Source organism: Macaca mulatta, chromosome X, assembly GCF_049350105.2.
Source record: "Macaca mulatta isolate MMU2019108-1 chromosome X, T2T-MMU8v2.0, whole genome shotgun sequence".
NCBI lineage: Eukaryota > Metazoa > Chordata > Mammalia > Primates > Cercopithecidae > Macaca > Macaca mulatta.
In genome coordinates this window covers 6841750-6856601 of record NC_133426.1, presented here as the reverse complement: position 1 = coordinate 6856601, position 14852 = coordinate 6841750, and the positions used below count along the sequence as shown (strand labels likewise).

Genomic DNA, 14852 nt, shown 5'->3' with positions numbered 1-14852 from the left:
TCACCAGTTAACATTAATTGATTGTATATTTCACAATAGCTAGAAGATAATCATTCAAATGTTCCTAGTATTGTCATTTTTTAAAATATAAAGCTTTTTTTATTTTTATTTTTTTGTTGTTGGAAAAAAGTTTCCAAAAAACTTGAATAGAAAATGGAGCAGGATTTATGAGGCTCTGCTAGTTCAACGTGAGGATGTCTATATTCTTCTCCTAGGGAAAGAATGGTATCGGTGCCCTGTTTCCCTAAGTAATTTTTATAGCTTCATAGAGATCCCTTTTCCTGACTAAAGTGTGACATTTCAAATATATGTGACTTTTTTTTTCTACATGATGCTAAGATTACATATTTGTCTGTACAAAAACAGTTTAAGCTATTAATTATGTACTATATTGCACTGCATTCTAGAATATATCTACAGCTATCCCATGGATTTTGGTATGACCAGCTGGTTTGGGGACTCTCCATTAATGTGAGTATTTATCTCACAGACTACAGTCATCAGCTTAAAAATCCTGGAGCCAAGTATCCACCTACCCTCTAAGATCCATTCCATCCATAAAATCAAGTTGTCATCGTGTTGAATTTTTAATAACATTAATTCATATGTCAAACGTTAAAGCCAAAATTTTTCATACCCATTGAATGGTAAATTTTAACTCAGAATTCTTATTTTAGTGCAAGAAAAGTTATCCATGTTATAATCATGCTTTCATGAGTTCTTGTAAAATGTAATAGGAATAATGATATCAGATCATAATTAAATTATGTCATTCAATTTGCTAAGACAACTAAATTATAGCGAAGACATTATATATAAATTTTAAAAGAGATTCATGTTTTAAAAGGGTGGAAATGAAATCCTAGCTATAAGTTTTTGGAAAATCAGTATTTCATGAGTTTGGAATTATAACATTTAATCCTCTAAGTAATGAAGACAAATGGTAACTGCATCTTAAAAACATCTGCAGTCAGTTCTACTGGTACCAACAAACTGTTGTTAATCTAGGGTTCCGAGGGAGAAAGGCAACCTGTATTTGTTGTGTTTGCCAATTGCCATGGTGTAAACACCCACAACACAGCCAAATGAAGACAGACAATGGTTTAACAACCAACTGGCAAGATTCCTGAACGATCAGGAGCTGATTCCAGCATACCACTGCCTGCTACTAAACCCTAATACTATATATTTTTTTTTTCTAATAAAGTATTCTGAGGTCAGGCGACAGCCCTCTTATCCATGAATGTAAGATTCATGGAATATGTTCCACAGTCTAGTGATTATTGACAAGCTCCTACCAAAGTCTATCTGAGATGACCTATGCAGACTCACTCAACTAGTACTAGTTTAAGATCTGTCTTCCCCAGGTGACAGAAAGCTCCATATGGATGAGAGTCACGTTTTCCTTACACATCCCTGTATTCCCAGCACATGGCACAGGTAGCAGTGCCTCATGCTCTAAAATGTAAGCTACTCTTCAGCAGGGAACTTTGTCTGTTTTGCTCACTGACAGATGCCAGCGCTAAGACGATATGTTCCACACAGTAGGTGCTCAATACATATTTCTAGAAAAAAATGAATAGATAAAATACAAAATGACTAAACATGAAGCCATACACAAAAGCCAAGACAGCAAATATGGTTGCTGAGTTTCAGATAGCATCTGAAAAAATAAATCATAAATGATTCATAAACATCATGTTTTCCTGAGGTCCTTTATCTCGATAAATGATTCTAGCCTTCAAATACTGTGATTTCTCCTTTTTTTGTTACCAGTTCAAGGCAGAAGAGTTGAAGGAATTGCATTCAGAGTCTAAGAAGTAAATTTTATCCCGCGGCCAGTTGCCTATCAGAAACTGGGTCTTGTTTTTCTCACTCCTATTTTCTGTCTCTTCCTGTCCCCCTTCTCTTTACTCCTCCACATAATGTGTTCCTCCAGCCTCTGATCCAATATGTTCCTTCCGGCTTCTCTAACTGGGGATTTGGCTCTATTAAAATACAATTTTGCAAGGTTCAGGACATGATACAGACTTATTCGAACACGCAGTAGTCACAGAAACTTTGTCTTCACATTCCTTGCCGGCTCCATATAAAAAGAAATTAAGAGTCCTCATTTATTACAAAGCTCAGAAGTCGATGCTATAAACTGATCTAAAAAAGAAGCAGTATTCTTATGGAAACTAGGAATTGTAGCCACATGGATGAGATATGTGAATAAAACGCTTCCAGAAGTAAAATCGCAAGCCCATGTTTCTGCTGTTCTTTGTCTTCTAGAACATATCATGAGGAAACTGCCCAGACTTAAAGGAGAAACTCTGAAGCATAAACCTGTTGTGATTTCTGTGGCTAATAGAAGGGTTGTAATTTCATGGAAAAGTTGTAAAAATAAAAGGAGGCTGCTCTTTAAATGATAAGTCTTGGGTAAATTGGCTAGGTGAGTGGGGAAGAGACAAAGATTTGTTGGAAAATGGAATGGAATCACCCTAAGTTTAAGAAGAAGTTAGCAGCTAGGAGGTTATTACACACCCCTCCTTCGGGGCGGGGTAGCGGGGCAGTCCTAGATTCTAGAAGCAGAGCTCCAAAGCCCCTTAGAGAAAAGAGGAATTTTGTTTTACCTCCGAAGAAGGAACTGAAAGTCCAACCTCAACAGGTACCTCTAGTACATACAATAGTTTTATAAATTGCTCATCACTTTCCATTGACTGCCAGGTATCTTAGTGATAGGAATATTACTGTAATTCTAAGTTTCAAAAATATGAAAGAAAGATTTGAAATCAATAACCACACCTAAGATTATAAACCATTTGTTCCTGTATGCTAATTGGAAATGCCACTATAAAACAAGTATTAGAAAACCCACAAGAGATCCTGTTCGATTGCACAATTAAAAGAACTCCCAGGTCAGGAAATGGGATAGTACTGAAGAACATTTTACCTTTGCTTTAAATATCTAAATGTAGCAAATACGCATGATACACAAAATACAGATTCAGTGAGTCACGATCCATTATCTTTAGACTGGGAAAATAAGTCAGGTAAACATTTAAATGCTATTCATTCCTTCTCTAGCCTTTAGTGCCATGCTAGAAGAGTGAGGGGAATGCTTTGAGGACATGCAGAGGAGGTGGCATTTCAGCAGGGTCTGGGGGGCATTGAGCAGTACCCTCCAAGACGGACGAGGCAAGACATCCTTCCAGGAGAAGAGCCTGCAAGTGTAAGCAAAGCAATGCACAGAGCACAGGGCTTGCTGTCCTCAGTGTGAGAGGAGTACCAGGAATGAAGCTGGGAAGCTGTGCATGCAATAAAGGACCAGCCACAGCGCCCTGTTGAGAACAGGGAGCTTCCTCTGCTGGGATAGAGAAGCTGTGGGTGGTGTTCAGGTAGGTGAATGACATAGCCTTCTGATGTCCTTCTACCTGGACAACTATGTCACCAGAAGGAGAAGAGAGGAGGAGGAGGGAAAAGAGGACAAAGCAAAGCATGGGCACACATTGAGGCACCTGTTGGCCTCCATTGAGCAGAGCCACCTTTTTGCCCTTTAGTTTTAACTATTCCCATGGCATAGGTTGCACGGAGCATGAGAAGCGTGGAAAGGTCTGTTTACTCACTGTTCTGAGGGTGCCAGCGCACAGCATTTAAGTAGGCGTTGCAGTAATGGAAGAGAAACTCATGATCGGAGTGTTGGCTTTTTCCTTCAAGCAGGGGCATCAGATCACGTCCATCAATGATCCTGTGGGATAAACAGCCAGGCATCAAGTGGTGAATCAGTCCTGTGTTCTCAAATGTCCTTCTGAACCAACAAGAGCATGAGGGAGCTCCAGTCATAATGAATACAAAGAAGACTGACCCCACCTGGGTGCCCTGTGCAACAACACATTGATCCCAGCTCTGTCCGTGCATTCCATCTGCAAAGAGCACCATAAGCTGGAACTACAGTCATCCCCATTGCATAGATGAGAAAATAGAGGCACAGAAAGGTTAAGTAATTTGCCCAAGGTCATGCGACCTTGTTCAGAGTAAGAATTGATGGGACTGATATCCAGCTGATCTGGCATTCGCACCCTTATTCTTCCTATTGCTTCTCCAAAACACAATTTTCTGTCTATTGCCTGACCAAAGGGAAAGCTTTATTCATGAAATACAGGTCTGCTGAAAAGACGGGCACCTGACAATTTGGATTAAAATAAAAAGATACTATATTGCATGAGGCAACTTGGATTCGTAGACTGAAATGAATGTAAATTTCTCATTAAAATGAATTAATTCATATATAATAATAATGATACCATTAAATAACCAGGGAACAGATTATTCCCAAATGAAAATATATCTCCTCTACTACTGGGATCTAACTAGGCCAAGAAGGGGAACTTTCCAGATTGCAAACAATAAGACATATGCAGCTGGTGATGAGCAAAATAAGATTGCTTATAGTTTGAAGAAAGGAATAAAGTATAAAATTGTGTTTTATATTAAACATAAATTAACAGCTACATGAGAAATTGAAACCATGATACCATTAGGCCATTGCCATCAAAATGAGAGGCAGAGAATTATTTTGAAAGGCTGAGTGTTCAACTTGAGGATTTTCTTTCTCTGATTAAAAACACTACATTCCTGTCATCTCTTGTTACAAGGCGTTTAGAAACTAGAAGTTTGACGTGGCTGTATAACTTGGGTAAGTGTGTTTTAGAGGTCCTATGTCCCTTGAGCTTTCTCCCATGGTTTATTTTGTTGTCACTAAAAACCCATAATGTAATTATAGCCTTGTTGTTAGCACTTCTTTGGCCTCAACCCTTGTTATTAATCACGCTCTCTGCAGAAGTCTGTAGACTGAAAATATTCTATTATCATAAGTAAAAATAAGAACAAAAGACTGGCTTGGCTCACTTCCCAAACCAATGTTCCCGTGAACCACGATGGGAAGAGAAAGAAACATGGTAGAGAGAGTTCTATTGAGACGCAGCGTGTGCCCTGAAATACTGTTTCCATCCTGAAATGGCAGTCATCTTGCTTGGTTCTTTTCAAATTCCTTTCAAGAAAGACTCAGGCCTTTATGAGATCCCAAATAAAGTTCAAAGGAAGGAAGAAGTAAGAGGGGAAGTGGGCAGGCATGGGAATTAGACCAGGAAAAGCCCCCAATGGTGAAAAGTGATCTGAAAGAGAGAGACAAGGGACAGAGGATTTCCATCCTTCCCCAAGTGGGGAGAATGTCTTTCAATGACTTCCCAAAAGCAAGATGGAATCCCCAATTTCTGGGACACAAACTAGACTTTTACTTTTTGAATTTGGCTTTTTTTTTTTTTCATTTGCCAACAAAATTCAACATGTGATATAAGAACATGAGAGATGGAATTGCTGTCTTAAGATCAGTATTTTTCAAAATTTTTTTTTTTTTAGAGACAAGGTCTTGCTCTGACATCCAGCTATGGTGCGGTGGAGCAACCATAGCTCATTGCAGCCTTGACCTCCTGGTTCAAGCGATCCTCCTGCCTCATCCTCCCAAGTACATGGGACTACAGGTACATGTCACCATGCTCAGCTATTTTTCATTTTTTTTTTTTTTTTTTTTTTTTTTTTTTAGAGATGAAGTCTTGCTATGTTGCCCAGACTGGCCTTGAACTTCTGTCTTCAAGCTCTCCTCTGGTCTTGGCCAAGATCAGTATTTGATAACTGAAATTGATCACGATTACAGGAAAGGGGGATTTAACTAAAACAAAATAAGACTCCAAGTCTCATAATTATTTTTTCTTACTTAAAAATGAAAAATTTGAGATTTTTTTTTTAAAGGAGGGGCACAAAGTTCATTCTGCAAACTTATTTTTCTTCCAATGTGGAGACAGACTTTTTTTTTTTTTTTTAATATCCTACACCTAACATGGTCCTTCCTAGAGGCAGGCCATAAATCATGCTGCTATGGAAAGCCACCATTTAACAGTGCTGCAGAAATATGGCCTGTCAAAGGAAGCCTCATTTCTGCCATGAAAAATGGAAAGTGACTCTGTTGAGCTCAACTTTTAAGTGGTGTCTAAGCTATTGAAATATTTGGGATTGTTTTAAACCACTTGTGGGATTCGCAGTTAACCATGGCAATAACCCAGAGAACAGCACATTTCCATTAATGCTGCTAGTACAAAAATGCTTTTAGAGTGTCATGTTCTGGGGGAGATGGGCCAACCCACTTTCAAAGTGACCCAAAGCATTGCTGTTTTCTCTGGAAACAGTCTAACGGGCTTTTTCTTGCAAACTAATTCAAGTTTTTGTAGCATGTTTGCATAACAGCCAATGCTAAAAAAACTGGATGTGTTTTCTGTCCTAGTGCCCTCATGGCTCTTGGTGGAAAAGGGAGTGTTTGGGAGTGTTTTTCATTTGGAAGGCGAAGTTATTCTCCTTGAGTTCCTGACTGACAATGATAGGAGCGCTATTAACAGGCTGTTAGCAAGGCATCCTTGCGTCAAAATTTCAGATCAAGTTAAATACCATAGACAATTTTTACATAATTAAAAAGGGCATGTTCTGGAAACCTTCCCTGAACCCTATTGATGTCATTCCTCCAAGAATGTGCTGTGCTCTCTTTCAGCTCTGAGGCTTTCAACATCCTCATCCCTCCACATGGAATGTCCTTCCCACCCGCCCATTGCCTAGCCAACTCTGGAAGGACTGAAGGATCATAAGAGAAAGAAAAGATTTGGGGTGATAACAGAAGGTAAGGTCTTAGATACTAATAGAGAAGCTTATTTGGGGCACAATGTTGGTGAGCAGCTTATTTGATATACAAATGACAACAATTTCAATGTAGACAATCATAGTTAAGGAAACATTTTTAGGAGAAAGTACATATATCTGTAATAAACTAAAGGGAATCTTAAGTATTCAGAAAGTTATTTTCACAATTTAGAAAAATATGTTTCCATTTGTAAACATTAAGCCCTCTGCCATATTTGAACAGAAAGCAAGATTAGTATAAGTGGTTACACACACAAACTTGGGATTCTTCCCATGAAGAGAGTCACCTTTAATTTTGCAAAACTGATGTGAACCTGATATAGCTCACTGACTTTTTCATCTGTTTTACTCTATTGAAAAGGTCTTCTCTAGTGGCTCAGCTATAAGTTACTGGGAGAAGTCAGCTAAATCCATTACTTGTCTCCATTAGACAAAAGTGTGTTGAGCATTAAAGCATTAATTTGTTTTTGAAACTTTAAAAAATGAAGTCAATTTTTATTTTAATTATGGACCAGAAGCTCTAAATATTTCACCTCTAACATTTGATTCTTGAGGTTGCCAGCACTCTGTTTCCTTGCGTCCCAGCTGAAGGGACTATGGTTAAAATGTTGAGTTTTCCAAAAGGTGTAACCAACTATGGCTTGTTGCCATTCTCTATTACTGATGTTAATACCATGTTAGGAAGGGGCATGGTCATACTCATACTATGGCAATATTGTATCTGCTTGCAAAGATGAGACTCAAAGAAACAATTTTCACGTTAATGAATTAAAACACTTAGGTATTAGATTCTTCTTTTTTGTAAGCCCCTGTTGCTGCCTTTTGTAACACAAAATGTTGTCCTCCATTTATTTCCAAAATCAGCTTATTTGGAGACCTGGAGGGAAATAATTTTTCTGAATATGCCCAGGGTGATGGACACTGAAAGTTCTTCTGATAAGTCATGCCACTGAATGAAAATGAATCACTAACATGCATATGAAAGAAAAATTCACTGCCAGAGAGAAACCTCACGTAAGCACATCATAGGGTTGACTTAGAGAACTATTCTCACTGCAGTGTTAAGATGCTGCAAAACAAAAACAAAACAACAACAACAACAAAAATCTTTCCTGTGTTCCTCCGGACTACCTTTCTTTTGGCTTAAGTAGAAACCTTGGATTCAAGGGCTTCTGATCTGCCACCATGCTTTGATTGGCCAGGAAGGACTCCCACTAGATCCAAAATGCTTCCTGAGAATTACAGGACAGTGCTTGAAGAATAGAGGTCTGCTGAACAGAAATTATCTTCTTCAGACAAAATGCAGAAAGAAGCGAAGGCACTTTGTTAAGTGCCCATCAAACAGCTTGGGTCCAACCTTCTGAATGAGTTTCTTCTCCTGAGAAGTGCAAATTTAATATCTCTCTAGCAGGAAGCTGAGAAAGCTTATTTGCACCACTCTGAGCAGGAAGGAGTTAAGGCTATTTTCTAAAAGGCAGACATCTGTGTATCACATTTATAGATGGATATAGATGTGAGGGTATTGTCTAGATGCTTTTATTGAAAAGTTTTGATGGGATTTTCCATTATAACAACATTTTCCATAAAGAGCAATAATAAATTTCAGGGTAGGATTTCTCAACGTCAGCACTACTGACATAACGGGTAAGATAATTCATCATAGTAGGGGACTGTGCTGTGCATTGCAGGATGCTTGGTGGCACATCTGAGCCAGTAGCACCCTGAGCCAAGACAATAAAAAATGTCTCCAGGCATTGATAAGTGACCCCTGGGGGAAAACACTACTTTAGATATTCAAAGTCTTCTGGACAAATACATAAGAATATTACTGGGCCTGGTTGGCAATATGCTTTAAATAAGGTACTGTGTGATAATTCTATTCCCATGAGGCACTTGGAAGCACATTTCTGTTTTCTAACCTGTGCTGTCTCTAGGATGATGAAGACATTTTACAGCTGGACTAGTACCAGAAGCTAGGACCTCAACACAGAAGCAACATATGTGATTTAAAACCAGGTCAACTGGCCAGGTGCCGTGGCTCATGCCTATAATCCCAGCACTCTGGGAGGCCAAGGTGGGTGGATTACCTGAGGTCAGAAGTTCAAGACCAGCCTGGCCAACATGGTAAAACCCTGTCTCTACTAAAAATACAAAAATTAGCTGGGCGTAGTGGTACGCACCTGTAGTCCCAGCACTTTGAGAGGCTGAGGCAGGTGGATCACCTGAGGTCAGGAGTTTGAGACCAGCCTGGCCAACACAGTGAAACCCCCTCTCTATTAACAATGTAAAAAATTAGCCAAGCATGGTGGCGCATGCTTGTAGTCCCAGCTACTCCAGAGGCTAAGGCAGGAGAATCGCTTGACCCTGGGAGGTAGAGGTGGAGGTTGCAGTGAGCCGAGATTGCACTACTGCACTCCAGCCTGGGCAAATGAGCAAGACTCTGTCTCAAAAAACAAAACAAAACAAAACAATGAGGTCAACAAGCACCTCCAAGGTTCATGAAAGGAATCAGAAACAGAGTGGAACCTTCAGTATTGAGAGTTGGTTCTATTGATGACAGAAACCCACACACAAAATACTTGGGTCTTCTAAGAGGGACGCTGTTTACCTTCTTCATTGAGCACATATAAGAAACACAGATTGACCTCCATCAGCCTCAGACTAGAGCAGCTAGAAGGTAGAAGCAGTAAGATTTCCCTTTATGAATCTTCCTCTTTGCCTCTGAACTTTTTCCTTACCTTGCTTTTCCCCCACTGGGTAGAAAGCCATTCCAAGATATTACAAAAGTGAAGAGCAGTGATGGTTTTAACATTATGGGTCATGAGAGACAAATTTAATAAAAGAGATTGACTGAACATTCTGTTCTAGCTACTCGAGGAAGTATTAAGCTTTATTCCAAAGGTAAGAACTACAGCCAATGAGGTGAAATAGAGAATGGGATTTTTGGCTTTATACAGGAAAAACTTTCTGTAAGACACTGCTGCCATGTTTTCCATCACTAGAGTGGAAAAAAAGAATAGTTTGACTGGAGTAGGAGATCTTACAATTCCCCTATTGGCCTCAGACTCAAGGTGAGTGGCTCAAGCCTGTAATCCCAGCACTTTGGGAGGTCGACACAGGAGGATTTCTTGAGCTCAAGAATTCAAGACCAGCTTTGGCAACATGGTGAAACCCCATCTCTATCAAAAATACAAAAACTTAACTGGGCGTGGTGGCGCATGCTTGTGGTCCCAACTACTCATGAGGCTGGGGTGGGAGGATCGCTTGAGCTTGGGAGTAGCAGGGTGCAATGAGCTGAGATGGTGCCACTGCACTCCAGCCTGGGTGACAGAGTGAAACCCCCATCTCAAAAAAAAAAAAAAAAAAAAAAAAAAAGAAGAAGAATATGGATTCAACCAGTGCAGGTCTAGAATCTCCACTCTTAGCCATAGCACCCGCTAGTCTCAAAGCGTGATCCAGAGACTCTCTGGGACCCTTTCAGGAGGTCTGTGAGGCCAGTGTTATCTTTACAACAGGAAGGCACTCTTTGTCTTTCTCACTATCACTCTTTTAGGAGTGTACAGTGAACATTCCTAGTGGCCACAGGGTGAATGATGACATCATCGATGTATTAGCCAATGGAATGTGAGCTTGGAGTACTTTGGTGTCTTAAAAAATTTCATTTTTTAATTACTAATATAACAAGCATCTCTTGACACAACCCACATAACCAAAAGATCATTGGGGTCCTCAATCATAGAAGAAATGAAAAGGGGTTTTGAGACCTCAAAGTTTGAGAATAGCTGAACTGTCAAAGCTGCATTTCTCATTGGTGTGTATCTGTGTGTGTTGAGGAAGAGTGTATATCTAAAGCAGAGTTGAAACCACTAAGGAAACAAGGTCGAATACAGTAGGAGGGGGAGGAAATCTATCTCTGGACTTGCTTTGGCAGTGCAGTTGTTTTTGTCTTTCCTTTCGCCTTTCCTCTTCCTTCTCATTGTAGCTGAATTTAAACAAGATTTGCAGCCGCCTGCGTGACATTAGCCTGGTCTGTCACCAAACTAATGAAAACAATTAATCAGTGTGCTTCACTTAAAACTCTTCAGATTGGTAATAACACTTAGGAAGAAACCACTGGCAATGTCATATGAAGTCGTATTTAAATTTAAGAGAAAGACATTTCATTTAGAACTTCTCAGTGAAGACGTGCTGGGAAATGGGGCGTTAGCTGGGGAACTGGCTGCATTTCTCACTGTTACAGCAAAGGGCTGCTGAGTGTGGACAAAGGAAAAGGTGTGGGATCCCAATGTCAGAGGTCAAAGAGGTTGTGGCCCAGCTGCACAATGGCAAGCAATGGAGGGGTGAACAGACGAGAACAATAGCATGAGCACAATGCTGAAAGACCAAGGCTGAATTAAACACTACCCATCCACCTTCCTGGTCACTAAAAACCTTCAGTGCCTCTGAGTTTATTTCCCTCTGGATAAAGAGATTGGCAGAGGGGTTTTTACATTGGCAAACCCACCAGTAAAGCCCCAGACTGGACAGAGATAACAAGTCCAGCTGGAGGCAGTGTGACACTCCAAATAGAGGGCCTCAGCAGCGGCCTCAGGGCAGCTTTCCTCTGACCTTCTCCTGCCCTCCTGGCTCTCAGTCCCACGCTACCCCAAGGTGCCAGAGAAACTAGAATCCCTCTTCCCCATAAGAACCAAAACCGCGATCCCCAAAACCATCATCAAAACTAAAAGTATGAATCCAACTTTCCCCCTGCCTTTCCGTGGAAAAACTGCCCATAAATAAATCCTCTGACCTACCTTGTTTGACTGTAGGTCATAAGACCCCTGCTCCGGAGAGGGCCCTGTCCCATGCCCAGAAGGAAGGAACACTGCTCAGACAGGCCAAGACGCATCTAGATAGACAGGCCTGGCTGGGTTTCCCCACTCAGTCCGTTAGCATGAGGTCAGACTTTTCCCTCCAATTCTACTTCTACACACTGCCCGTACTTTGTTGAACCACAGCATAAAAATGAACAATTTCCCCTGTATCTTTAGGTCTTCCTTTGGAAGCCTCCTGTGTACACGTTAAGTAAATTTATATTCCTTTTATCCTACTAATTGACCTGCCTCAAACCCGTGATTTTCAGGAAAACTCCAGGGGGCCAAAGGCCTTGGTCCCCACACCATTATGCAGGCAAACTGGAGCATATTGGGCTGTGAAATCAGAGCTCGACAATACCAACCACCCTGGCATCAGAGTACCTGTCCTCAGGCAAGGGTGCTCCAGCCAGCTTGGCTACTGTAGGAAATATGTCCATGTTGCTAGTGGGCTCATCAATCTTCTGGCCAGCCTGTATCACCCTGGGCCAACGAAGGATGCCTGGAACCCGGATACCTCCTTCCCAGTTGTTTGCTTTTCCTCCTAAAAGATCAAAAAAGAGGTAAGAGGCAACAGGGAGATTTCAACGCTTTCAATGCTCACTTCAATGGACTCTTTTGTGCTCAGTGTAGAATAACCAACTGCTCTAATTACATAGATTCCATCCATGAGTATTCCATGAGCAATATAGTATATGTTGTATTGAAAAAAGGAATATATATGACACAGTCACCACCATGCGTGACATGGTCAGCACTGTATGGCATCTTGAACAAAAACTTTGTAATCAGAGGGACTCAACGCAACAAAGATTTGAGTCACCAAAGATTCAAATCAATGACTCTGGAGTCAGGGAATTCAAGTTCCATTTCTACTTGACACCAGCTGTGGTAGGCAAAATAATGGTGCCCCCAAGTGTCCGCATCAAAATTCCTGGAGCCTGGAGCCTGGGGAAATGGGTATTTTGCCTTATATGGCAAAAGGGACTCTAAACATGTGACTAAGGATTTTGAGATGAGGAGATTACCCTGCATTGTCTGAGTGGATCCAATGTAATCATAGGGTTGTAAACAAAAAATAAAATCCTAAGCACCTCGACTAACAGAATGGACCCCTCCTCTCAGCAAAGGGCATTCCAAAGGTTTAACCTGAAACACTAGTTCAGGCCATGATGGAAAGAGGGGATTGAACATGCCTCATTTTGCCCTCCTTCCTTTGGAATTCAGGTACAACTGACCAGCATTAACATTAAAACAGAGACCTTAAGACGGACAAAACAGACTCTTTGTAGCAATAAGATACCAACACCACAGACAGCAGGCCCTGATAGAAATTGAAGTAGTTTACCCCAAAATATATTTCTTTGACATTTCAAAATAACCCCACACAGCTGTCTCTTGTGAGGAAAACCTACAAGACAATCCCCTTCTCTTTCGGGGTCTTTTCCCTGATCTGGGAGAGAACTGAACTGACCAAGAGTCTGGTATCTTTTAAAGTCTGATAAGAAACATGTACAATGTATTCTCTCTAAAGCCTGCTCCCTGGAGGCTTCATCTGCATCATAAGAACCTTGGCCTCCACAACCCCCTTATTTTAACCCAGACACTCCCTTCTATCGACTGCAGGTCTTTAAATCAACTCTTTCAACCAACTGCCAATCAGAAATTCTTTGAGTCCACCTATGACCTGAAGCCTCCTCACCCCCCACCCCCCGACTCTGACTCCAGACTGAACAATGTACATCTTACATGTATTGACGGATGCCTTATGTTTCCCTAAAATGTATAAATCAGGCTGTAGCCAGAGCAGCTTGGGTACATGTTCGCAGGATCTCCTGGGCCTGTGTCTACTTGGCTCAGAATAAATCTCTTCAAACGTTTTACAGAGTCTGACTCTTTGTAGACAGGGTCCTTTCAAGGGAAAGAGGGAGTCAGAGAAGTGGAGGGGTATAATCACGGAGAGAGGCTGGTAGATGCTACGCTGTTGACTTTGAAGGCAGAGAAGGGTACCCCAAACCCAGGAATGCAGGCAGGCGCTAGGAGTTGGATAAGGCAAGGAATAAGATTCTCCCCTAGAGCCTTCAGCAAGAAACAGCCCTGCCAACACCCTGAGGACCCATTTAATTCATGGTTATTCTCAAAGGAAAATAAATCATTCTACCAAAAAGACACCTGTACCTGTATGTTCAGTGCTGCACTATTCACAAGAGCAGACGTGGAATTAATCCAGGTGCCCATCAACAGGGATTGGATAAAGAAAATGTGGCACATATACATCATGGAATACTACACAGCCATAAAAAAGAACAAAATATTGTCCTTTGTAGCAACATGGTATAGCTAGAGGCCATCATCCTAAGTGAATTAATGCAGGAACAGAAAATCAAACACTGCATGTTCTTCCTTATAAGTGGGAGCTAAACATTCAGTACTCATAAACATAAAGATGGCAACAATAGACACTGGGATCTACTGGCAGGAGAGCAGGAGGAGGCCAAGGAGTGCAAAACTATCAGGTACTATGTTCACTACTTGGATGACAGGATCATTAGAAGCCCAAACCTCAGCATAATGCCATATACCCATGTAACACACCTGCACACGTACCCGCTGAATCTAAAATTTAAAAAAAAAATCATGTTGTTTTGAACCACTAAATTTGTGGTAAATGATTACAGCAGACATAGGAAACAGATACACCAGCCCTTTGCATTTGAGAAAACAGCTTCAGCTATCTGGGTCTCACATTCCCACAACGTTTCCATGCGAGTATTATATGGAATGATTATCCCAACTGCCAAGCTCAGTGCCTGCAAGAGAGGAAGGGCACAAAAAATGGCTATTATCATCATTGTTATTATTTTATTACCAGGATGGCTCTTACCAGGAGAGTTGAGGAAACAGGCTTTGTGCCTATGAGGCAATTAGAATATAATTAAATACAGCATTGAAAGGGTACTGGCAGAGGCAGAAAGACTGAGTTCACAGTGGATCAGAATGTCAGCAGATAAACTCAGAAGATGGTCATTGAAGGAACCAAAACATTTCACCCCAAAATACTCTTCTTTAACATATTTTGAGGTGGATGTTCAGAGGGTCTGCAAACAGAAGCAGCCCTGCAAAACTGTCTTTTGTGGGGGAGATTTGAATCTGTAGAGAAAATCTGGTTGGGCGTGGTGGCTCACACCTGTAGTCCCAGCACTTTAGGAGGCTGAGACGGGTGGATCACCTGAGGTCAGGAGTTCAAGACCAGCCTGGCCAACATGGTAAAAG

The 14852-nt window shown here is 41.0% G+C and overlaps 1 protein-coding gene across 5 annotated transcripts in view; it reads right to left on the bottom strand.

Annotated features, from left to right (window-relative positions):
- Positions 1-14852, bottom strand: part of STS (steroid sulfatase) — a 284875-nt gene that overhangs the window by 106592 nt on the left and 163431 nt on the right. For all 5 annotated transcript variants that reach the window (XM_077988100.1, XM_077988102.1, XM_001088752.5 and 2 more), the window contains 2 exons: positions 11964-12123; positions 3609-3730 (listed from right to left, as the gene is read on the bottom strand). In XM_077988100.1, coding sequence (XP_077844226.1) covers positions 3609-3730; positions 11964-12123 — 282 coding nt within the window. The remainder of the gene's footprint in view (positions 1-3608; positions 3731-11963; positions 12124-14852) is intronic.